Raw genomic sequence first — 25,796 nt, forward strand, 5'->3', positions numbered from 1 at the left:
AAGTTAGAAATATGTACATATACATGAATCAAAATAAACAAACAAAATGGAGCCTTTACAAAGGTTGCTCAGGAGAAGTCTCAGCAGTCGGCAAAGCCCCAGAAAGAGGAGGCACCAGAGGGTGATTATTCAAAGCCTCAATACTAGGCAAAACCCCAGAAGGAGGAGGCACCGAAGGTTGATCATTTGGAGCTTCATTACGCGGTACAACCCTAGAAGACGAAGGCAATAAATGCCTTTGGAACAAACCTACAAACCTCTGATGATCAAGTAAAATCTGACCATCAGATTCCTGTAGCTGGTCGAGCTTCATCTTCATGTTTGTAGCATAGTCATGTGCGAGCCTGTGCAACTGTTTATTCTCAGGCTTGAGCCCTCTGATATCCTGTTTGAGACTTATCACTTCAGCTGCCAATGATTCAACTTGGCAGGTTCGAGCAAATAAGCGTTGGGCCATATTAGACACATAACATGCACACTGAACACTAAAAGCCAGAGAATCCTAAACAGCCAACTCATCAGACCGTTTGGAAAGTAGTCTGTTATCTTTGGAAGTGAGAATGTTCCTGGCCACCACCGCAGCGGTCATATCATTCTTCATCATAAAGTCTCCAACGATAAAATGACCAGTAGGGGATAAGAAGGATGGGCGTCATATGTTGTCTTGAGAAGGCATGGCTGCCTCTTCACCAAAGTTCAAGTCAAAACGACGATTGGATGAGCCAGACATTCTCAGAAATGATGAAGGAGAAATGAGGTGCAATAAATCTCTGAAGTAAGGGGAAAATTCCTATAAGTAATAACTCTTTAAATGTACTTCTTGCACACAATTAGTGTCTTTATAAAAGAAAGGGCAACATGGTCATTGGTTCAAAAATCGAAGAGGCACCATTTTCCACAAGCAACATCAGCTCATCGGGTACCACTGATAACTTTGCCAAAGATATTTGACAAAGTTTAGACACATAAATTTTGAAAGTCCAGCTACCCTACTATTACCCACAAGGGTAAGGGAACAGCACCACTGTTTGATAACTAGAAAGTCCCTATGTGTGTTAACCTCCGTGCTCCGTGGTAAGGCAGACTGATAAAAATGCACAACCTTTACTCACATTCGAGAAAACACTCCCAACAAGATTGCTTGGTCAAAAATCGAAGAGGCACTGCTTTCCGAATCTCGAGAGCCAAACTCCCAACAGGATTACTTGCTCAAAAATCGAAGAAGCATCGCCCTCCGAATCTCGAGAGCCAGACTCCCAACAGGATTGCTTTCTCAAAAATCGAAGAGGCACCGTTCTCTAAATCTCGAAAGCCAGATCCCCGATAGAATTGCTTGTTCGAAAACCGAAGAGGCACTGCTCTCCGAACTTTGAGAGCTAGATTTCCTTAGATAAAGCTTGTCTGCAATCTTCGTAAGCAACATCAGCTTTCCAGATATCACAGACCACTTTTTCAAAGTGCTCTGACAAAGTTATAACATGTGAATCTTGTAGCTCCCACTACATTGCTATGACCGAGAAGGGTAAAGGAACAGCGTTACCACTCGTTGTTGGGATAATTCCTATATATGTCTACCTTCATCCTCCACAGCCAGGCAGCCCTGGAAATAAAAAAAATGCTCAACTTTTCTTTACATCCGAGATGGCACTCTCAGCAGAGTCTTTCGAAATACTCAGCTTCTTTTCCCCCAGATAATACCTTTGCAAACAAGCCACACCAGAGTAAGAGTATCTCATATCATCAGGGTTAAGAACAAGAGTATCTCATATCATGCTTTTTCCTTGTCTTTTCATTTGGTCTTGTTCTTACTTGCAAGACAATGAGAAAGAGAGCAAACAGTCAGCACTTGGAATCAAGCTTCCAGTCAGGAATTGACTGCCTGGAACCCCTTGCCTAATTACTTACTTGGCATTGCTCTCGAGTACTCATCTTCAACGTCTTATGCTTCCAGAGAAGATACCACATCTGCCTGAGGAACAGATGAGGCAAGTGAGAAGGATACAATGAAGCATGTGGAGACAAGCGTAACAGAACATGTGCTGATGCATCCACTACTTTGTCAACAACAAAAGTATCCCATATCATTAGGGTCAAACGTACTCTAGATTTTATGGACTTGTTTTGACCCTCAAATTCTTGAGTCGGCCTTATACTCTGGAGGAAACCAGAAAACCCTTCAGCCCAGTTCAATAATAAGTTTGTGGAAAGTTACTTCTTTAAAAGCAAAAGTATCTCATATCATCTCTTCTCCATTTGCTTCTCTTTATCCTTGTTGCTGTTTACGACACAAGGAGAAGGAGAACAATCAACCGGAAGCCGAAGTCGACCTCCGATCCAAGTTGCTTGCTTAGAAGTCTGATTGTTTACCTTGTCTGTTACCTCATTTAGCAAATCTCCTAGCTCAGCGACTTGGGGGACTCTTACTATAGGGTTTGTATCGCACTTGACCAAGCCCGAAACTACAAGTAAGCTTCAAGTGAAATTGATACATTACCTTGTGCATCTTCATCGATTAAAGATACCACCCCTGGATGGAGGAAAAATACTTTCAGAGAAGATGCCATATCTACATATGAGGTAGATAAGACAAGTGAAAATGATACCATACTTCGGTACTTAGAAGTTTCGTGATTAATTAATGGCTTGGATCTTGCAAGTCCCCAATCGAGGAGCTTCCCTCACTCGGGAACTTAGGGGAGCACTACTTGTTCCGTACTTGACCAACCACAAGAGTCTCACTCCAACTAGGAGGCCAATCACAACACGACACATGTCAACATCAGAAGCCAATCATACACGACACGTGTCGACATCAGAGGCCAATCACAGCACGACACGTGTCAATGTCAGAATGAAACTAGAAACTCTCTTCTATAAATAGAGATCATTCTCTCACAATATTTCCTAATGTTATTTGTACTAAATCATTCACTAGTACTCACTAAAGGAGAGCTTGAACCTATGTACTTGTGTAAATCCTTCACAATTAATGAGAACTCCTCTACTCTGTGGACGTAGCCAATCTGGGTGAACCACGTACATTTTGTATTTGCTTCCCTGTCCCTATCCATTTACATATTTATCCATACTAGTGACCAGAGCAATGTAGCGAATGTCACAAACTTAACACTTTCTGTTGTACTAAAGTCCTCACTGATTTTGTGCATCAACACCATTAAATTATAGTATTAATAACCTTGTGAGTAAAATAAATAGCACTAAATTGTAGTATCAATGATCATAGTTTGTAAAATAACAGTTACAGAAAAACACAAAGAACCAATGGTGCCGTTTAGTAGAAAAGCAAATCCTGATTAAGAAAACAAGATGAAATAAGAAAAAGAAAAGCAAATATTATCACGTTTGGGCGTAACAAAGTAGCTGAAGCCCAAAGATCAAAGCCCAAAACCCAAAACCCAAAGCCCAAACATAATTAAGGCAAGTTCTTAATGGGCCTAAAAACGCCACCTGAGGACTGCAGCCCACTTGGATAGCAAGCGTTATCACATTTTCCTGCCAAACGTATTGTACCGCCAACTCCAAGTCTCCAAGCTCCCCTCCCACTGCAACAACCACCAGTCAAGTTAAGAGTAATTAAGGAGTTGATGCCATGGGAGATATTGGACAAGTTGGATTCTTTCCTGTAAAAATTGGGTCTCCATGAGTTGTAGTTATTGAAATTTGAAATGTCTGAACTCTGTAGTAATATTAAGGAAATTTATCGAATTCGAAAACATTTTGCCCGTGTATAAACAATCATCTTAGCAAGTAGGGGATTACGGTGATGTGTTTAAGATGAATGTGATGATCAGTGTTTAGGAATCGCATTGTTATGTAATCTTTCCATAACAATTAATTACAATGCAAGAATTACGCAACTTTTAGCTTTAACAGCGTATCCATGGCAAAGAAAAGAGGGAAGGCGTCCTTAAAGGGAAAAGATGTAGCTGTGAATCACAATGAACAGGAAGAAGAGGATAGAGAAGAAATTTACAAAGAAAATGAAGAAATCTAAGAAGATAAGTGCATCTTCAGTACCTACGCCGGCTCCTGTGCCTAACAGAGTGGCCCTTCTACTTGAGAGGTTGCTCATGCAACTTCGTCTAGCCACGTAAATCCTACTGGTAGAAAAAAGGTTCGGCCAACAAAGAATGAGAAGGATAGTGGGCACTCTCATTCTGGTTTTATATTTATGTGTAGTGGGAAAACGAAACCCGAGTGTTATCGCTTAGCAAAGGTAGATGTTGCGAAGAAAATTAGACCGGGTGCAAAGCTATTTCTACACGATTTTGACTTGAAGCTCCTTTACGGCACGTACAAGGCAACTTCAAATGGAGGATTGGATTTGGAACCAATTGCGTTTAAGGGGAAATTCCCTGCACAGGTAACAATGCTCTATATGATTTCCTAGAAAATAAGACCAGAAAATGTAAACCCCTGACTTTGTCCATGTCTGATTTAAGGGCTTATTGCTATTGTTAAACTAGCTACCTAACTTAGTTACTTATTTGATCAGTATTTTGGGTGTGTTTATCTATGAGTATACATATTTTCCAAACAGGTGTCGATCATTACTATAAAAACTTTCTGGAAATAAACCAAATGAGCCCTAAAATTATAATTGAAGTTGTAGTTATGGAGAAGATGTTGTGACAAGTGGATGGTGGAGGTTAGAATGGTATATTGAACATGATTATTGTTCAAGCGGAGATGCAGCTGGTTACAGCTTAAAAAGTGAAAGCACATTATTAACGATGGTAGTGGTGGGTTTTGACAATTGTGTCTTTGTGGTAGTGGTGGCTACAATGATGGTGCACTATTATTAATAATGGGACATAGGAGGTTTCTCAGGTTGTAGTTTCTTTTTTAAGGTTTCTGGGGTTGTAGCTGTATGTAAGTGTCACTGGGAGCAAGGGCTAATGGCAGTTATGGCATGACAACAGAAGTTGTGGTGTAAAAAGTGGTAGTGTGGTAGAAGGTGCCTTCCACTGAGAAGTTTTAAGAGGTGGATCCAAATTGATAGCACAAAGTTTGGAACTTGACAATATATTGTCCTTTCCTTGTTTTACTGTTCGGAACTTCTTGTTTGTTCTTACTAGAATCTTCAGATGTTCGGAACTTGCAGCCTTCTGCAGTTTGCTTAATTTATGTATTTTTTTTCTTTCATTTTTTGGCAATATGTTATTATTGAATTTTGAATGTCTATATTTTGTATTATGTAAAACTAAGTACAATGAAGGCTCATATAAATGAGCGGAAGAAAGAAAAAGAAAACAGAAGCCGAAAGAAAGGGAGGACAAGCAGAAAACATGGAGCAGAAAACATGGAAAAGTAAAGGTGAGGAAAACATGGAAAAGTAAAGGTCACCATACACCCATGCTTTCTTCCAATACTCCCCCTCAAGCTGGATCAAAGGGATTAATTGATCCAAGCTTGAACAAAAGACGTTGAAAATCAGCAGAGGGTAATCCTTTTGTGAAAATATCCGCAAGTTGATCATGACTGCGCGTGTAGTGAGTGTCGATCACCTTGGACTGAACTTGATTTCTGACGTAGTGACAATCAACTTCAATATGTTTAGTTCGCTCATGGAATACAGGATTCGATGCAATGTGCATCGCGGCCTGATTATCACAGTGTAGGGACATGGGTTGTTGATGAGGAAAACCTAAAGTCAACAGAAGGCTTTTGAGCCAAATAAGTTCACAAGCAGTGGACGCCATAGCACGATACTCTGCCTCTGCACTAGAGCGTGCAACAACACTTTGTTTCTTGCTTTTCCAGGTAACTAGGTTGCCTCCCACAAACGTACAAAACCCAGTGGTAGACTTGCGATCGAGAGAATTGCCTGCCCAGTCAGCATCGGTATAGCCTGAGATCTGAGTGTGACTATTGTTGCGCATAAGAATTCCTCTACCAATGGAACCCTTAAGATAACGTAGCACACGATGAACAATCTTCAAATGATCCATGCTTGGAGAGTGCATAAACTGGCTAACAATGCTGACAGCATATGATATATCAGGACGTGTGATAGTCAGATAAATGAGTTTGCCAACCATTCTTTGATAGTAACTTAAATTGGGAACTGGATCACCGTGAGTTTTTAGCTTCAAGTTGCTATCCAAGGGGGTACGAGCAGGCTTGCAATCTGTCATTTTTGCTTCGTGAAGAAGATCCATGACATACTTGCGTTGGTTGAGGAAGAAACCCTTGTGAGAGTGTGCCATCTCGATGCCCAGAAAGTATTTGAGAGTGCCAAGATCCTTGATAGCAAACTTGTTGTTGAGATACTGTTTAAGAGCATTAATCTCTGACATATTATCACCTGTCACAATTAGATCATCAACATAAATGAGCACAACTAGTTTACCCACTAAGCTGGAACGAACAAATAGGGAAGAATCCGCAATACTTCGACAAAAACCAACCCTTTCCAGAACATGACTGAGCTTGGCATACCATGCACGTGGACTTTGCTTGAGACCATAAATGGATTTATGGAGTTTGCACACCATTTCTGGATTGTTTGATTGAGGATGACCTGGGGGTAGCTTCATGTAAACCTCTTCTTCAAGTTCACCATGCAGGAAAGCATTTTTAACATCCATTTGAAAGAGAGGCCTTGCATTGTTAATTGCAACCGACAACAATACTCTAACAGTGTTCATTTTTGCCACCGGAGCAAATGTCTCTTTATAATCGACGTCATAGGTTTGTGTAAAACCTCGAGCAACCAAGCGAGCCTTATTCCTTTCAATTGTGCCATCTGAATGAAACTTAGTTTTGTACACCCAACGACTCCCCACTGCCTTCTTTCCTTTTGGAAGTTTCACTATAGTCCATGTGTTATTTTCATGGAGGGCTTGAAGCTCCTCTGCCATAGCATTTCTCCACTCACTGTGAAGATTGGCTTCTTGAAAACTTTGAGGTTCTCGAGCTTCATTAATGGCACTTAGGAATGTAGCAAAAGAAGATGAGACTTTGCTATAATCAATAACATCAGTCACGGGATACCTGGCAGTGTAGGTCACATAATCATGCAACTTGGATGGAAGTTTCCTCTCTCGTGCAGGATTGCGACGAACTGTAGGAGATTGAACTACAGGTATTTGAACAACATCATGGTTGGAAGGATCACTGGAGGGTGCAGTGTGAATCTCTGATGAGGAAGGGTTTTCATCTTCAAGATGTTCCACCGAGTGAAGGTTAACATCATCCGGCACATGATCACTAGGAGTGCATGTTGCATCTTCTCCGTTTGGATATGGAAAAGGAAATAAGTCCATCAAATGCTCCCCCTGTCTAGAGTAATCCAGTGATTGTGAGAAGTAAGGAACATGTTCTTCAAATTTAACATCCCTTGAAACAACCATTTTTCTAGTTGTTGAATTATAGCACTTGTAACCTTTTTGGGTAGATGAATAACCTAGAAAGACACATTTGGCAGCCCTTGGGTCTAGCTTGTCACGATTTTGAGTTTGAATGTGAACAAAGCATGTACACCCAAAGACTCTCAAATGGGAAAAGTTGATCTTTCTATTTTTCAAGACCTCATAAGGTGATTTAAAATTCAACACTTTACTAGGCAATCTATTGATGAGATATGCCGCAGTAAGGACTCCTTGAGACCAAAACTTTTTAGGCACATTCATGTGAAACATAAGAGCTCTAGTCTTCTCAAGTAGATCTCTATTCTTCCTCTCGGCCACCCCATTTTGTTGAGGTGTTCCAACACAGCTTGTTTGGTGTAATATACCATGCGTGCTCAAGTAGTGTGACATGTTATGAGACATATATTCTGTGCCGTTATCTGATCGTAAAATATGAATTTTTGAAGCAAATTGGGTGGCCACAAGTCTATGAAAATCTTGAAAAACTTCCATCACTTCACTTTTAAATTTCAAAAGATACAACCAAGTAATCCTTGTGAAATCATCCACAAAAGTTACAAAATATTTGTATCCATCAAAAGACTCTATAGTTGGTCCCCAAACATCAGAATGCACAATTTCAAAAGGGTTACTAGCCCTAGACAAAGAGGAAGTAAATGGTAATCTAGTAAACTTAGAAAAATGACAAACATCAAAAGGACTTGTAACTTTGCACATATTTGGGAACAAGGTGGATAGAACTTTTTCAGAAGGATGTGCTAGGCGTTGGTGCCAAAGTTGTTGTTCTTGAGCTAAGCTTGAAGTGACTTGAAAAACCTTGGGAACTTGAATATGCTTGGAAAGATAGTAGAGACCATTTAAGAAAAATCCTTCACCAATCATCTTCTTGGTGACTACATCCTGAAAGATCACATTTTTGGGAGAGAAAATGGCAAGACAATTTAATGAGTTTGTGATCTTGCTAACAGATAAAAGTTGAAAAGGGAATGAGGGAACATAAAGAGCCTCAGACTCGACATCACTTGAGATCAAATGTATTTTTCCTTTTCCCACAACCATAGCATTTTTTCCATTGGCAACTGACACTTGGGATGGAATAGAAAATTTTTCAAATTTATGCAAGTTTGTAGACTTGTTAGTCATATGATCAGTGGCTCCAGAATCTATAATCCAATAATCATGCACATTACCAATGTTGAGAGCAGTTGAGAAGGAGTGTAAAATACCTGGGATGTCCCTTTGTACCACGCCTTCATTTCCAGCCAGGAAGCCAGCAAACTGTCCTAGTAGTGCAGTTTGATTATTGTCACACTGATTTAGTGGTCCTTCACTATCTCCAAGACCTTGTTTCTTGTGAAGAAACATAGCAAACTCGTTGATCGGTGCAGCTGGATTAGTGGTGAACTTCAGTGCTCCATCAGAAGAAGTTGTGGCAACATGATTTACCTTGTAAGAAGGGTTGTACGAGCCTTTCGAGACACCTTTGTTATCCCTAGGAAACTTTGGTTTTAACTCTGGATGAAGAATCCAGCATCGATCTCTTGAGTGCCCACCAGCATCACAATGGCTACATTTTAAGCCAGTTTTCTTTCCTTTGTAGCCTCTCTCCTCACCAAGTTTTTGGTTAGAGAAGTAAGCCCTAGCTTCTGGTATATTTGCCTTCATGTCCATGGTCATGACTTTCCTTCGAACCTCTTCTCTTTGAATTGTGGCACACACACTTGAAAAAGAAGGCAGGTCGGGATTCATGAGGATATGACTTCGAAGATCTTCGAATTCAGGACTCAGACTTGCTAGGAGTTGGAATATTTTGTCTTCCTCGGCTCTTTTAGTTAGCACAGCAGCGTCGATGGTGTGTGGTCGATACACATTCAGCTCGTTCCACATAGTGGTCAGCTTTCCTTCCTGTTGCAAACCAGCAATGTCCTTCTTTAACTGAAACACTCTAGCCGCATTGTTCTGATTTCCATACATTTCCTTGAGATTTTTCCAAAGAGTCATGGAGGATTCAGCATAGCTAAAAATTTATGCAATCTTACGATCCATGGAATTGAGTAGCCACGACATGACCAACTGGTCTTTGCATAGCCAAGCATCATACTCCGGTGAGGTAGTCTCAGGCATTGGAATAGCACCATTAACATAACCAAGCTTTGATCGTCCTCCCAGAGCAAGAGAAACTGCTTTCTCCCATGGAAGATAGTTAAACTCATTTAGCAAGACAGAACTAAGACGTTGATTTGGGTTGATATCAATATCTGAGTGTGGTGATGGTGAGTAGCATGAAAGCCGTCTCCTTCCAAATTTACTAAGATTTCTTCAGCCATGATTGAAGGACAAGAAGCTCACAAATCCCTCAAGAGAACATCACAGAGACAGGCCGGTTAGGGTCACTGCTCTGATACCATATTGAATTTTGAATGTCTATATTTTGTATTATGTAAAACTAAGTACAATGAAAGCTCATATAAATGAGCGGAAGAAAGAAAAAGAAAACAGAAGCCGAAAGAAAGGGAGGACAAGCAGAAAACATGGAAAAGTAAAGGTGAGGAAAACATGGAAAAGTAAAGGTCACCATACACCCATGCTTTCTTCCAATAGTTATTGTATTCAGATCAGATTTAAGATTTTCAAGGATTGTTTACCTCTTCTAATAGAACCCTTGTTCTAACCTTGTACCAGTATGCTAGTGTCTCTCTTGTATTACTTCAACAACTTCTTTTACAAATCATAACCTTGCATTTGCACAAATATCCAATATTATACCAGATTGCAAGCTAAGGCAGTTACACGATATTTTTCCCAACTAATCACCAACTAACAACCACAACATTCAACCAATAATTCTAAGACACTTGTCGACTAACAATATCATCATATCCCAACCCTGGACAATTATCACCAACAATATACAAACATCACCAACAGTATCCTATCATTACCCCACCCTTCAAACGAACCTTGTCCTCAAGGTTGGAATGTAGGAAATCTCTGTTTGAAAGCCACAAAGTCTTCCCAAGTGGCATCCTCCTTGGAATGATGCTTCCACTGCACCAAAACCTGAGTTGAAGATGGATTGCCATTGCTTATCACTCGATGTTGTAAAATTGCCATAGGATAGTCTTCCACTATGCCATCCTCTGTCACCACCGGTAATGGAGTTGCAGGTACAATACCAGTGCCCAATTGCTTTTTTAAGCAAGAAACATGAAAAACTGGATGAAGTTTTGAAGTTGCAAGCAAATCGATCTTGTAAGCAACTGAGCCCACCTTTTGTAATACATGGACCATAAAACCTCGGTTGTAGTTTGTGAAAAGGATGTTTAGCAAGAGATTGATGATGATAAGGTACCAATCGGAGAAACACCATATCACCCACTTCAAAAGATCTCTCACTGCAATGCTTGTCAGCTTGCTGCTTCATGCGTACTTGGGCAACAACAAGATTGGTTTTGAGTTGGGATAAGATCCTGTTTCTTTCTTGTAAACTCTGATCAACCAAATCAATTTTTGTTGCTCCTGATTCATAAGTAGGCATAGTAGGAGGAGGTTGACCATAAAAAACCTCATAAGGTGTAAGCTTCGAATAGGTATGGAAAGTAGTATTGTAGTGCCATTCTGCCCAAGGAAGGGATGGAACCCATTTTTTTGGTTGATGACTGCAAAAACATCTCAAATATGTTTCCAACCCTCTGTTAGTAACCTCAGTTTGACCATCTGTTTGAGGATGGTAGCCTGAGCTCATACACAATTGAGATCCTTGTAGTGTAAAGAATTCCTTCCAAAAAGAGCTTGAAAAATAGGATCTCTATCACTTACAATTGTTGAGGGCATTCCATGAAGTTTGAAAATGTGGTCAACAAATAACTGAGCTACTGAATGAGCAGTGTAAGGATGAGACATCGGCAAGAAATGAGCATACTTCGAAAGTCTATCGACCACCACAAAGATAATAGATTTACCCTTACAAGGAGGAAGACCCACGATAAAATCAATAGCGATATTTGTCTAGACAGTAGAAGGAATAGGGAGAAGATTGAGTAGGCTCGGAGAAGCAATGGTCTCATTCTTATTTTGTTGACATACTTGACATGCTGCCACCCATTGCATAATGTCGGATTTCATTCGTTTGTAAGTCTTAAGAAAACCAGAATGTCCGGCCACCGGAGTGCAATGATGTTCATAGAAGACCTTATCCCTCCAACAACTAGACAAGCCCAAAACAATTCGTCCCTTGTATCTGAGAAAGCCATTATCAAAATGGTACTTAGCTATGGAAGTTGAAGCACCATGTGAAGATAATTCCTTAATCTTGGAGACAATCCAAGGATCTTGTTCCACATATCTTCGCATATCATCTAACCAGCCCATATAAGGATAGGAAATGGCATTTAATTCTACCTCCAAATGCATCCGAGAAAGAGCACCAGCAGCCACATTGTCACAACCTTGTTTATATTGTATTTCGTAATCGAAACCAAGAAGTTTAGAGATCCACTTCTGCTGAAAATGGGTGTGCGCTCTATTCTGTAAAAAGAACTTCAAACTGTGATCATCAGTTTTGATAATAAAGTGTTTGCCCTGAATATAAGACTGCCATTTCTTGATTGCATGTACTATAGCTAGCATTTCCCTTTCGTATGTAGACATGGTTTGAGCTCGAGGACCTAAAGCCTTGCTTGTAAAGGCTATAGGTTTACCATTTTAATGTAAAACAGCACCAATACCAGTGTTGGAAGCATCTGTTTCAATGGTAAAAACCTTGGAAAAATCTGGCAAGGCAAGCACCTGAGGAGAAACCATAACATCCTTGAGAGCTTGGAAAGCAACATCGGCCTCATTAGTCCACTTGAAGGCATCATTCTTTGTAAGCACAGTTAGAGGTCCACAAATTTTCCCATAATTAGGAATAAACTTCCTATAATATTCGGTAAGGCCGAGAAATCCTCTTAAAGCCTTCACCGATTTAGGAATGGGCCAATCTTGTATGAACTGAAGTTTAGCTGGATTTGCAGCGACACCTTCCCTAGAAACCACATGGCCTAAGTATTCAATTTGAGATTTACCAAAATCACATTTGGTCTTCTTCACAAATAGTTGGTGGGACTGAAGAATCCTTAAAACCAAGGATAAATGGTGTAGATGAGCTGCCCAAGAAGGACTATAGACTAAAATATCATCGAAGAAAACTAATACGAATTTCCTCAAGTAAGGCCTAAAAATCTCATTCATCAAACTTTGGAAAGTAGCCGGAGCATTTGTAAGTCCAAATGGCATGACGAGAAATTCGTAATGACCATCATGGGTACAGAAAGCTGTCTTTTCAATGTCATTTGGGTGGACTTTAATCTAATGGTACCCGGCTCTTAAATCCAATTTGGAAAAAAAATTGAGCGCCAAATAATTCATCTAACAAATCATCAATCAATGGGATAGGGTACTTATCTTTGATTGTCAACGAATTGAGGGCCCTGTAATCCATGCACATCCGCCAACTATTGTATTTCTTCTTGACTAGCAAAACAGGTGAAGAAAAAGGACTGTTGCTAGCTCGAATAAAACCAGAATCGAGCAAGTCTTGTACACATTTTTCAATCTCCAATTTTTGAAGGGGACCATATCTATAAGGCCTTGCACTTGTAGGCTTTTCGTAATGACCATCATGGGTACGGAAAGTTGTCTTTTCAATGTCATTTGGCTGGACTTTAATCTGATGCTACCCGACTCTTAAATCCAATTTGGAAAAAAATTTAGCGCCAAATAATTCATCTAACAACTCATCAATCAATGGGATAGGGTACTTATCTTTGATTGTCAACAAATTGAGGGCCCTGTAATCCATGCACATCCGCCAACTATTGTCCTTCTTCTTGACTAGCAAAACAGGTGAAGAAAAATGACTGTTGCTAGCTCGAATAAAACCAGAATCGAGCAAGTCTTGTACATATTTTTCAATCTCTAATTTTTTGAAAGGGACCATATCTATAAGGCCTTGCACTTGTAGGCTTGCTGCCCTCTAACAATGGAATTTGGTGGTCATGAGATTGTGAAGGAGGTAGAGTGGTAGGTGTTAGAATACAGCAGCAAATTGAGACAGTAAGGCATCTAATTCAACTTGTTGAAGGTTAGAAAGATTCCCCACAACCGCCACTTGTGTCTTAGGTTCTACAAAAAACAGAATCATACCAAAAAGTCCCTGAGAAAGCAATCTTTCCACTTGACATGCTGAAACTGTCATAAGCAAATGAGGAGGATAACTGGAAATACAATAATGTTTCTGCCCCAAACTGAACTCCATTTTCAATTTGTCAAAGTCCCAAAGAATATGAACTAGAGTTCGAAGCCATTGTGCTCCAAGAACAACATCGTAGCCACCTAATTGTAACACATAAGAATCAGCAGTATACTCATATTGTTGAATCTGTAATTTGACCTGTGAACAACAACCTTTACTATAAACAGTACCGCCATTTGCTATCATAACCTCAAAGTATTTATTGGCATCAACACTACAGCCTAATTTCTTTGCAACAGATAGACTAATAAAATTGTGGGAACTTCCAGAATCAAGCAAGACAATCACAGGACAATTTTAATTAAACCAATAACTTTCATGGTTTGGATATGTTGAGAGGCCGAAATACCATAGACTGCACAAGCTATGATTTCCACATGTTGATCTTCTTGATCCTCACAATCAATGACTTCCATATCGACAGATCGGTCAGCCAATACATCTAATAACAGCAATTGTTGATTTGCACAAACATGACCCCTAACCCATTTTTTTGGACAAGAATAGCACAGACCCTTCTTACGACGATATTGAAGTTCTTCAAAATACATTTTCCTCACATTACTAGCCTTAGAATTTGTACTAGAAGAAGTTCTATGACTAACTAATAGAGGTGAAGATTTATGATTGGGAAAATTGCTGGAAAAAGAATTTGAGTTCTTGGAAAAATTTCGAACCTTAGAGTTGGCCAATTTGGCATCCACTTGAAAAGCCAATGCAATTGCTTCATGAACATCGGATGGACGAAATAATTTGACGTCGTGGTGCACTTCGGACTTCAAGCCCCCAATGAAATAGCTTTTTAGCATAACCGGATTGATCTCCTTAGTGCGATTCGCCAATCGTCAGAACTCCAAAACATAATCCTTGAGAGAACCCAATTGCTTCAATTGAACTAAGGCTTCAGTGAAATCCTCAAACCCTGATGGTCCAAATTCCTTACAGAAAATCTGAACAAACTTCTCCCATTTTGGGTAATTCTTAATACAATTTCTCCATTGAAACCACTGCAAAGCTTCATTATCCATGTGGAACAAAGCCATTCTCACCTTATGCGAATCATCAATGGCGAAATAGTCGGAATAGTGCTATGCACGATAGACCCATGCTAAAGCATCATCGCCATCCGAGAACCTCGGGAATTCAAGCTTCACCAATGGTGGTCTGGGTTGCAAAAATGATTCTTGGCGATGAAAACGCTGACCCATATGAATCCTTTGATCGGACAAGGTATCTTCAGATCCCCCAATTGGATTGGAAGAATCGCCACGGTCGAATTGCTCACGCCGAGTGCGATCAACACCATTGAAGTGAGTCTCCATAGATGCGAATCGAGACTCTATAGAAGCAATCGCGGTGGACAGATTTTGCATCGTTGAACTGATTGTCGCGACGGACGATTGGATTTCCAAGACGGAGCCTTCAAGAACCGTTACCCATGCATCCATGGTGTTAGCACACGTAGAAGCTCGCGTCATACAAGAAGGGAAACGTGGAGATCTGCTACTGGCTGATACCAATAATAGAACCCTTGTTCTAACCTTGCACCTGTATGCTAGTATTTCTCTTGTATTACTTCAACAAGTTCTTTTACAAATCATAACCTTACATTTGCACAAATATCCAATATTATACCAGATTGCAAGCTAAGGCAGTTACACGATATTTTTCGCCACTAATCACCAACTAACAACCACAACATTCAACCAATGATTCTAAGACACTTGTCAACTAACAATATCATCATATCCCAACCCTGGACAATTATCACTAACAATATACAAACATCACCAACAGTATCCTATCATCTTCCTGTAATGCTTTTAAAGCAGCTACCAGAGACAACTACCAGGGAGGTTCTAAGTTTAAACAAGAGGTCAATAGCTAACAGGTAAGTAGCATCATTTGCATCTTTTAGCGCCTTTTTTAAAAATTTATTTGAAACTAGTTGCCTGTCACTTGAAATTATTTTTGAAGGAAAAATTCTTACGCATTTTGGTTTGATGAAGGTGCATGCTTTAATCTCATTGTTCTGCCCTATCACCGAGTCAGTGCCTACTACTGTTCCCCCTCTCCGAGATGTGGCAAGACCAGGCTCATTTCCATCTCCTATTAAAGAAGAAGGTTTCATCCAACAGCAAGGCTGTCCCATCAAGAGGGCTCTTATTCATATGATGTGCAAGTTCTCATGTGTTAGGACCCTTTGGGCCACCATAGGTTACTAGTATTTATTAGGTCCATTGCTAATGTTAAGCCCACTAAGACTACTAAACCCTAGCTATCCTTTTGTGTATTTAAACTACTATGTTCATCTAAATTGGGCATGAATGAAGATATGAATTTCCTTTGATTTCCTTTCCATTTCTGCATTTACTTTCTTGCAGTTTCCCTTTTATCATGTCTGATCCTATCATCATGCATTGCCGCTTGATACGCAATCCAGGCAGGCAATCCCGTATCCACTGTATGATCAATATGAGGTCAAAACACATGTGGAACGTTCGCGGCGTCACTTGGAGCCTCAACATGTTCAGCATGCTTCTCTTCCACATCATGCCGATTCATATTATTTAGCAGCAGCACATGAGCCGTACTTGCCTGAAAACCTTTCCCATCATGACGGATATAGAAGGAACATTCATTTGTTGCATTCTTTGTCCAATTATTTCAGCTGTTATTATGTGGTTTTTTCACATTTAGCTTTTATTGATTAGGGCATAATTCTCATATGGTAGATAACATTCTCATGCATTTTCACAGGCATAGGGTGACACTTGCAGAGGAGATGGTTCCCAGGGATCAAGTTGTTTTGTATGGAAGCGAGCATGACATGCCCCAGTTGTCGAAGGAGAGAGAGAGATATTGCTCTGCGTTCCAATTATGTGGCCGAATCTTATAGTCGAGAGTTGCCCACCGCTGCAGCCTCACATGTTATGCTGCAGCCACATTCTTTAGCACCATCTTATGAACGAACATTAACGTACCAACGGTACTATCCAGTAACAACCCATCAGGATCAGAGCTTGATGTATGCTGATCCTCTTCAAAGACCATTGCATGGTACCTCTTACTCAGCTGAGGCAGATGTTCCAATCTCTACACATTATTGGTACGCTAGAGCTCCCAGTTACAGATGAACGAAACTTGGATGTGTAGATTCATTCAAGACATGCTGGTACTGTGTTGCTTCGTTGTCAAATACTGGTCGAAACTTTATTCAATCATCTCCGAGTCTCACTGGTAAACTGTCTGTTCCGTTTTCAATAGTGTCATCCTTCTCAAAGTGTAGATCATTTTTAGAAATCTGAGGCATAATCTAGCGCGCAAAGCAACCAAGTAAATTTTATCAGTCGGCCTTTGTTAGCTTATGGCCTCGATTTCTAGTTTCTATGCAGAATACAGACTGTTGCATTGTGGCAAACTTTGTGAAAGATGTGAACCGGTTCTGAGACGGGCCTTCAGCTTCATAACTTGTGTAGAACTATTCACCTCTGTCTTTGTTAATTTGAGAATCGAGTGTAAAGGAACAGTTAGTGTCATGTCCAGAAACCCACCTCTTTACCCCCCACACGATATTCTCAACTTTCGGCCGTTGAATCTAATGAATTGAAGAAGATCAAGAGCCAGAAATTAATAGGGTTGTGTGAGATGTAAAAAAATGTGTGTAAGTAGCAAACCGTCAAATGGGTTTCTCTCTTCGACAAACATAGTGGATTCGCTTATAACGGATGGTGTGTAGCATCAATATCAGGTCTTTGTAGGAAGTCGAGTTCTACCACGAAGAAAATTGAAATTCTAAGTTCTAACCCCAAAATCAATCCATTAGTAACTGCAAAGTAGATTAACTTCTTATAAAATTATGTATTATTGCATAAGTTTTTTATGTGGAACAACCCTTCACGTCCTTAAAGTCATATGCAAGTAAGACACTCGTTTCACTAAAAATGATTGTGACATGTAGGATACTATGATGTATTACTCAAAAGGGAAAACCACCCCACCCCCCACCACCACCACCTAAATTTTACTAGATTGCGCATGCAGTTTGGCCCACAAAATCTCGCCTCTGGCGTCATGAATCATGATGATCCACCCAAACCGTCGTTGCCTGCTATAGTGCTATGCTGGTTTAGGTTTAGGTTTAGGCTGGTCCCGCCGGCCAAAACACTTTTTTGAATTTTTGCAGTCGCCCGTGACCGACCCAGTTGATAGTTAAACGCTTCAACTGGCAGTGGCAAGCTTACCGAACTTACCCTTTTTTTTTTTTGTTGGTATTTCTCCATCTCTTTCCACTCATTTTGTTGGTGGTTGAAATTTGCATGCCTAAACCTAGTAAGCTGTTGCTATTTTACAGCTTCCTCTTAAGGCATCTCACGGCTTAAACCATTTTATATTGTATTATATTAATGGATGGATTACATGGACCAATAAGTCCCAGCGGGAGGCCGATTTCAAGGGTCACACGCTTACCAACTTTGCTCTACAAATTAATACAGATGTTGTGATATTTATGTACAAATTGTAACAAAACTTTCGGCCTAAATCAATTTGTTTGACTAAATTATATAGTGTAAGGGCTGTCACGTTTAAGCCTTGACAAGTGATAGCATGGCAGGCTGAGGCGCACCCGTACATGTGCCTGCGGCCTCATCTACAATAGTATTACATACACAAGCAAAGAAACATGCACACGATAAAATAATAAGTTGTGCTACAGTCAGTCGGACACACGTGAGTAAGTTTGATGATTAATTCATAAGAAAAATTTGAAATTTTGCCCAATTATGTTGGTGTATTTTAGTGAAAACCCAAAAGTTATATATTTTCAATTAAAGCATTTGATCAGCTTTCTATGTCAGCAAACTTACCATAATGATCAGTGGCAAAGCCATAAATCGAGGCTCGGAAAAGCCTATAAGCCATATGCAAAAATTTTGACCAAAAAAAAAAAAAATATATATATATATATATATATATATATATATATAACTAATAGGAGAAAATTTGAAGGTTTTATTTTTTTGTATTTGAATGAAATTTTTTAATCAAAAGACGGTAATGGAGTGGTCACCAAAAAAAAAAATTAACGTGGAGATAGTTATATCATAAGCATCGAACTTCTTTATAAGTTCCTACATTGAAGTTGAACAAAAAATTAATAATTATGGCTCTAAACTGCAGTTATGAAAATTTTCTTTCAAGATAAATTCTTCCTCTATTCCATATAGCATGGTTTCAATGTAAACAACATTATGTCATGCAAAATGGTGAATAAGTAAGGAAGGCTGGTTGATATAACGTTTTCGTTTCATAACAATACTACTGTAAAACACATTTTTTTGGTTAATTAGAAGAAAACATAATAAAGATAAATAGGAGCAAAAGCACGAAAGTCGAAAAATGTAGAGTCTTCACCAAGAGCACACAAACATAAACTACAAAGTGAAGAAAGTTCAGAATAGGCTCAGGATAATGAATATGTTTAAGTAAGACGATATTTATAGTTCCATGCTTTTAATCTATTCCTCCTTTTCTTCAACCCTCTCTCTCCCCCTATCCTTTTTCTTCTTCTTCGTTCTGCTTCTCCCCTTCCACTCCTTTTTCCTTTTTCTTCGTGGTTCTGCTTCTCTTATTCTTCATGTTTTTTTTCTTGTAAATGTGACATGGGTTTATGTAGATTTACAAAAAAAAAAAATTTGTATCTTGGTTCGAGTTAATGAGGCTTATCTTCTAACAATATATATGTCAAGCATTCGTCTTATATTTTTATCTAGTGCAACCTATGTGGTAGGTACTTAATTCTTCTTCATAATTATGTTTCCGTTACAGGTAAATAGTAGCGGTGTCAATCTTCTTCATGGGTAAGTAATAGTTTATATATGTTAGCATTGGTAGATTATAAATAGTAGTAGTTGCTATTGTTTTTTTTTTTTTTTTTGGGTAAGAAAAAAAAATGTTATGGTTGTAGATTGAGTGAGATCAACCTCTTCAATTTGGTATTTCATGACTACATCTGTTGGAGGTTTTCTACCATTTCATTAGGAGGTTCAATTTTCTGTAAAATCATAGGGAGGTCCAGTGTCACAATTTCAAGCTTGGTTCGAATGTAGGTGCATCATGGCATTTAGCAACACAATATCCAAATTGCATATATCAAAATAAGAAGTTAAGGATGCATATAAATACTAATTAGGGATTTCAAATTTATTTTCTTCATTTAATTTAATGGCAAAATGGGAATAAAATTTTGAAATAAATGATTACGGTCTAAGATAACAAAGTTAATGGACAAAATAAAAAATGTGAGTTTTTTCCATAACTCGACTGGATCAAAATCAAAAGACCCCTTTATCTATACATATTTAATTCACAATTTGTTCAACGGTAAAAAATCATCACGATCGCTGAATCTAAATTAAAAGGCCCCTTAATTTGTATATGATATATAATTCACAATTTGTTCAACGGTCAGAAATCATCACAATCACTAAGGCTGAGAATAGCAAAACTAAAATGAGATCATTATCAAGTGGACACAGTAAGTTTAAGAACAGGGTTCCTAATCGACTCGTGGCAAGAATGACATCGACAAGACTTTGGTACCAATCGACCTCAAAGTCTAGAACATGTTGGCATCAGGCATGCATGCTCATTGTTTTTTTATGGCTTGTTGTATTTGGGTGGGGGGTGTTCTCTTTATTCTTTTTTATTTTTAAGTTATTTGGTGGTACTGTGTTAGGTTAGGGACTTTGGAGAGAGGATACATATATCTGTGTACTGTGTTAGGTTAGGGAGAGAAACTAGCATGTGCGAGCGTGGAGAGGTGACAAGGATCTGATCACTTGAGATGATATCAAATCAGTGAGTTTTATATATATATATATATATATATATATATATATATACATACACACACACACACACACACACACATCACATAATATGAATACATGCATGCATGTCTCTTGACATGGTTACTAGCAAGAACAGGTAGTAGAGCTATAATCTTTAGTCCCTTTCATATTGGTGGAAGCATTGGTTGAGGAGGAGGGTCTTACCCTCAGCTGGAAAATGACAGTGATGTGGACGGTTGAATTATTGAATTTTCATGCATGCATGTACATGAATATTAGGGCCTTTTATATACGTATAAATATATATATATATAGGCTATTTATGCAAAGGAATTTTCATTTTTTGAAAAAAATGAGGATTAGGTGTATGGCTCATTCCACATCGAATTTCAACGATCTGAACTGTCTATTTTGTAAGTCTTGATTCATAGATTATTCTTGCAAAAATTCAATTCAGTCTGAAACCATTTGCCTATTTAATTATTAAGATCAAATTTTATTGTTTTTTATATAACAAAGTGTTCGTTCATTTATTTGAACCCAATTAGATGTCATAAACATTTTCGATTTGGCTAATATTTTTCAAGGATGATCTATGAGGTACAACTTAAAAAATAAACGGTTCAGATCATTAAAGTTCGATATGATGTAAATCCTACAACTAATCTTCATTTTTATAAAAAAAAATAGAGATCCATTTTCTTAAGGACCTCCCCTGTATATATATATCTTGAAGAAGTTGAAGATAAAACTGCTGAACTGGAGGGAACGAAGGGTTATCTTTGTAAGCGTGAGAGATGAGAATACACGTGGAAATTGTCCGTATTTGAACCTACATGTGCAGTAATCTTTCCCATCTGCTCTCGAGCTTCATAAAATTTAAAATAAAAGTGGTATTATATGTCTCTACACATAGTTGGAGAATAGGATTTCACATCAACCAAATGATAAGATATGTATAATTAATGTATGAGACTCGTTACCTTTGATATCACAAAAGCCTTGTGATAAAAACTACCTTTAATATCACAAAAGCCTTGTGATAAAAACTAACACCTAGTAATAGGTAGCTAAGTTAGAAAGATGTTAGTGATGGTGGCGAACTGTGCATGGACCTATAAATTTTATCATAGTATCATAGCATGCTATATTCTTTCAACGTATCGTGGCCCCAATTTAATGGTCTCGAATTTGTCTTCTTAAGTTTGACTTTCAAAAAGTTGCTCTAGCTCCAGATTAAGGATATTGATGATTGGACCTTGAAAAAATTGCATTGGCTCTAGTCACTTAGTGATGGCCAGGCTTCCGAAAAATTGTGTCAACTTTGGTATAATGGCTTGACTAGTTTTCGATATAGAAATTAGTTTTCTCTACACGCATCTCTATGGGGCCACTCGTTAGGAGGCGTGTTGGAGAATAATATTTCACATTGGTCGTATGACAAAATACTATACAATTAATACATGAGAGTTTACACCTTTCATATTATAAAGACATTTTGTGATAAAACTTAGGGGTGAGAAATTTTGCCAACCGAACCATACCGGTCGGCTTATAATGGTATGGTATAGTTTTGGCATTTTTTCATAATTGGTTGGCATTTTACCGAACCGACAATTAATGGCATGGCTTTGGTAATTGATTTTGTATGCCGGCGGTATGCCATACCTACCAATATATATATCTATATATATATATATATTTTTTTTTTTCTCTATTTAGATATTTTAGGTATTTTTTTCATGCTTGACTCCTCAGTTTTAGGGTTTAGAAAATAAATAACTCCTTAGTTTTAGGGTTTAAAAAATACATGCTTGACTTCTCCCTACTGCTATAAATCAAAATCTGATTGTCCATACTCTATGCCACAAGCCAATTGGAATTGGGGTGCAGCGAAATTGATGGCATGGATGTGAGACTCACTAATATACTAAATAACCACAAGGATCCCAAACTCCCATACGCGAAGCGACTTGTCATCGCTGGAAGTAACAAACCTACGGTTATTGTCCACAAATGTAATTGTATTCACATCACCCAAATGCTGATCATACTCTTGCAAACCTTCGGTTATTATCCACACTTTCCTTATTTACAAACCACCAGTTGTGCCATTTACCAATCGAACTAGCCAATAATTTTGGCTGAACCAATTTTTGGCAACCGCAAGAAGACGATTGGCAAGCGGTAATTGATTTTTGGTAATTATGTATATATGGCTGGCAGATGGTTCAAGAAATTTGACACGGTTTGCCAACCAAACCCAGCCCTAATAAATCTTAACAACTAGTAATAAGTAATTAAAATGGAATAATATCAATAATATTCGTGAGGGACCATGCAATGCATGGACCTACAAAGTTTGTATTTACATGAACATGTGGGTGTGGTTGTCCGGTTGTCCCCATCTGCCTATGAAAGGTGCACGGTGCACCTTTCTATCTAAATAATTAATTTGTAATCACAAATCAAATCTTGTTATTAGTTATATATATAGCATCCACCAGCAGTTTAATTTGATATTCACCTGAAAGCTCTGTCATGGGAAAAAATTGATTGTCCTTAAATCTTAACCTACAGAAGAAACCAAATCAAATCCCAAAGTATCTCGACGGTGAAAAAAATTTATTTTTGTCACTTAATATTACAGTTTAGTAGTATTTCTCTTTACTGATAAGTGAAAAGTCTTAAGTTTGATTCTCTAAAGATGAATTTGAACTACATAGCTACCCATTGTGAAGCTTAGCTCACTCTCATTCCCTTAGTGTAGATAATATTTTTTGTTAAAAAAAATTATTTTTTAAAAATAATTATGTACATATGTATGTCATGCATGATCACATCAAAGGTCAACACATGTGCAATTAATTAACAAGTAGACACTACCCATGTGAGAGCATATATACGGCTGGGAAGATCTTTCATGTCCAGATATACATCTCGTTCTCCTATGGATGAAAATAAAAGATTTAGGGTAAATTTAAAGTTGTCTAATAATCTCATAAACTCAAATATAATTGTAATTATTCTTTTTTCATACCGAGGTATATATAGGAATACAATAATAGAAAATAAATCAAAATAGAAACCTTCATGATCGAAAACAGATGCCTACCGTGACATAAAAATAAATAAAAACCCTCTTTTCATCTCTTTTCTCCTTTTTTTTTTCCAACTTTTTTCCTTGATCTTTTTCTACAGCAATGAAAACCAAGCTTCTTCTTCTTTTTTCTTTTTCTTTTTTAAAAAAAATTGTCAATAATCTTCATCTTCAGGTTCATAACATGTGGGTGCATGAAGAAAATTAGCTTTGTACACCCACATTGAATCGTGCACAACAAAGTTCAACCAAGAATCTAACTTGCTCTAATACTAAGTTGAAAATAAAGGGTCTAGGAAAATTCAGAAATGTCTAATAATCTCACAAACTCAAACACACAATTTTGATATTTTATATTCTTCTTCATAAGAAGGTATTTATAATAATAAAACAGAGCAATGATAGGAAATAAACCAAACCAAATTCCTAATTAAATCAAATCTCTAAAATACGGTTTTTCTTAATTATGTTGTTGAACATTTATAATACTCATTACATGATTAACATACAATGAGATATATACAAAGATGTCCAAATGCAATATACACAAAGATGTCCAAATGCAAAATATTGAGGCCTAACGTGAAAACGTAATGGCTTTTTTTTAATAAACTAGTAAAGTTAAAAAAAAAATCAATCCAATCTACCAACCATCTTCACAAAGTAATTAAGAAGTCGAGGCACATCATACTAGATTTATGAGAGTAAGAGAATTTTTTTTTATTTTTTATGTGGAGAATACGATGAATGAGAAACTATTTAAGATGTATGTAAAAAATAGTATGAAAAATATGAAGTTGATTTAAAGTAAGACTCAAAACACATGTCTTGTTGGTCTTGCTAAGACAACCAAAATTCTCCTTAAATAGCTGGCCGGGGAAATCATCAAAATATTCCTTCCTATATATTCAACGAGATCAAAGTAAACGTGAAAGACACAACCATATATGACAGTATATGACAGTGACACACCCCCATGTGAATTAAGTTGAAAATCTCTACTAGATCAAAAATGGGAGCATTTTTGCTCACCACCATAAATTATGGTGTATGCTCACCATACACCTAATCAATTGATACGTGTCATTTCACTTAACTCTAGTTAACTTTCATATTAAATGTTAGTTTTTGAATTTTGAAAAAAATTAACCAAGATTAAGTGAAATGACACGTGTCAATTGAGTAGGTGTATAGTGAGCATACATCATAGTTTATAATGGTGAACAAAAATGCTCTCATAAAAAAGGCCAAACAAAAATTGAGATGATTATAGGGAGAAAAACTCGCTCTCAATATAAAGAAAATGACAAAATTGAGATGGGAGTCGTACGATCTACTCCACCTCTTCAGCTTCATATAATTAATTTTTTAATTAATTACACCAAAATGATTCCATAGGTTGATCAATTGTCCATCCATCTCAATTTGGTATCACTTGTAATTGATTTTTGACCTTTATTCTGGGAGATGAGGGTTAGTTAACTGCAAATCTAGTACGTTGTGGTTGCCATGACATCCTTTCCTCTTTATGGGACGGATCTATCATCTCGTGACGTTTTGATTCAATAATACATTATTATGTAAAGAAAAACTTGCACATAGCAATGCATTATTAAGTAAAAAACACTCCATGACGATAAACATGTTCTATGTAAGTCATTCCTCTCCCTCCCCCAACCTTTTATTGATCACCTAATTATTTAAACTAGCTCGTCACTATCACTATTACATATTATATATTATTAACGTGTAAGAGTCAAAGTGATGAAAATAATTAACGTGTTAATGATAGTTATGTATATACCTCTTCAAACCATGAAGATAACTAATTGGAAGAAAGCAAAAACTTAACCAATTAAAAACAATTGTTCACATCCTCCTCTTACAATAGCTTAAAGATTATATGCTTAGGACAATGAACATTTCTACTACCATCCAACAATAGCTCAAAAGTACTTCGATTTATGTTAACGATAAAATAACAAAAGGAAGATTTTGGATGCGGTATTTAACTATGAATATTCTTTGATTGAAACCTTGTTGATTTTCAATTTTTGATTGGAGTCCCTGAATTAATGTGATAATTTATTTATATGTACGTTACTATATTTTTTAAATTAAAAATTAAAATTTTTAGTTGTTTATATAAATGA

At 37.7% G+C, this 25,796-nt stretch overlaps 1 protein-coding gene and 1 pseudogene across 2 annotated transcripts; one reads left to right on the top strand and one right to left on the bottom strand.

Moving 5' to 3' along the window:
* Window positions 1-3,901: 3,901 nt before the first annotated feature.
* On the top strand, window positions 3,902-17,238 carry LOC126597230 (uncharacterized; annotated as a pseudogene).
* LOC126597231 (uncharacterized mitochondrial protein AtMg00810-like) lies at window positions 5,286-6,619 on the bottom strand. 2 transcript variants are annotated; one of them, XM_050264013.1, is made up of 2 exons: window positions 6,463-6,619; window positions 5,286-6,328 (listed from the first exon to the last, which is right to left on the bottom strand). In XM_050264013.1, exons 1-2 carry the CDS (start codon window positions 6,488-6,490, stop codon window positions 5,400-5,402), a joined length of 957 nt encoding a protein of 318 aa, XP_050119970.1. In that variant the 5' UTR covers window positions 6,491-6,619; the 3' UTR covers window positions 5,286-5,399. The 2 variants fall into 2 exon arrangements, with proteins under 2 accessions (XP_050119970.1, XP_050119969.1); XM_050264012.1 differs by having other exon boundaries at window positions 6,432-6,619.
* Window positions 17,239-25,796: the final 8,558 nt, after the last annotated feature.

Source organism: Malus sylvestris, chromosome 13, assembly GCF_916048215.2.
Source record: "Malus sylvestris chromosome 13, drMalSylv7.2, whole genome shotgun sequence".
Lineage (NCBI taxonomy): Eukaryota > Viridiplantae > Streptophyta > Magnoliopsida > Rosales > Rosaceae > Malus > Malus sylvestris.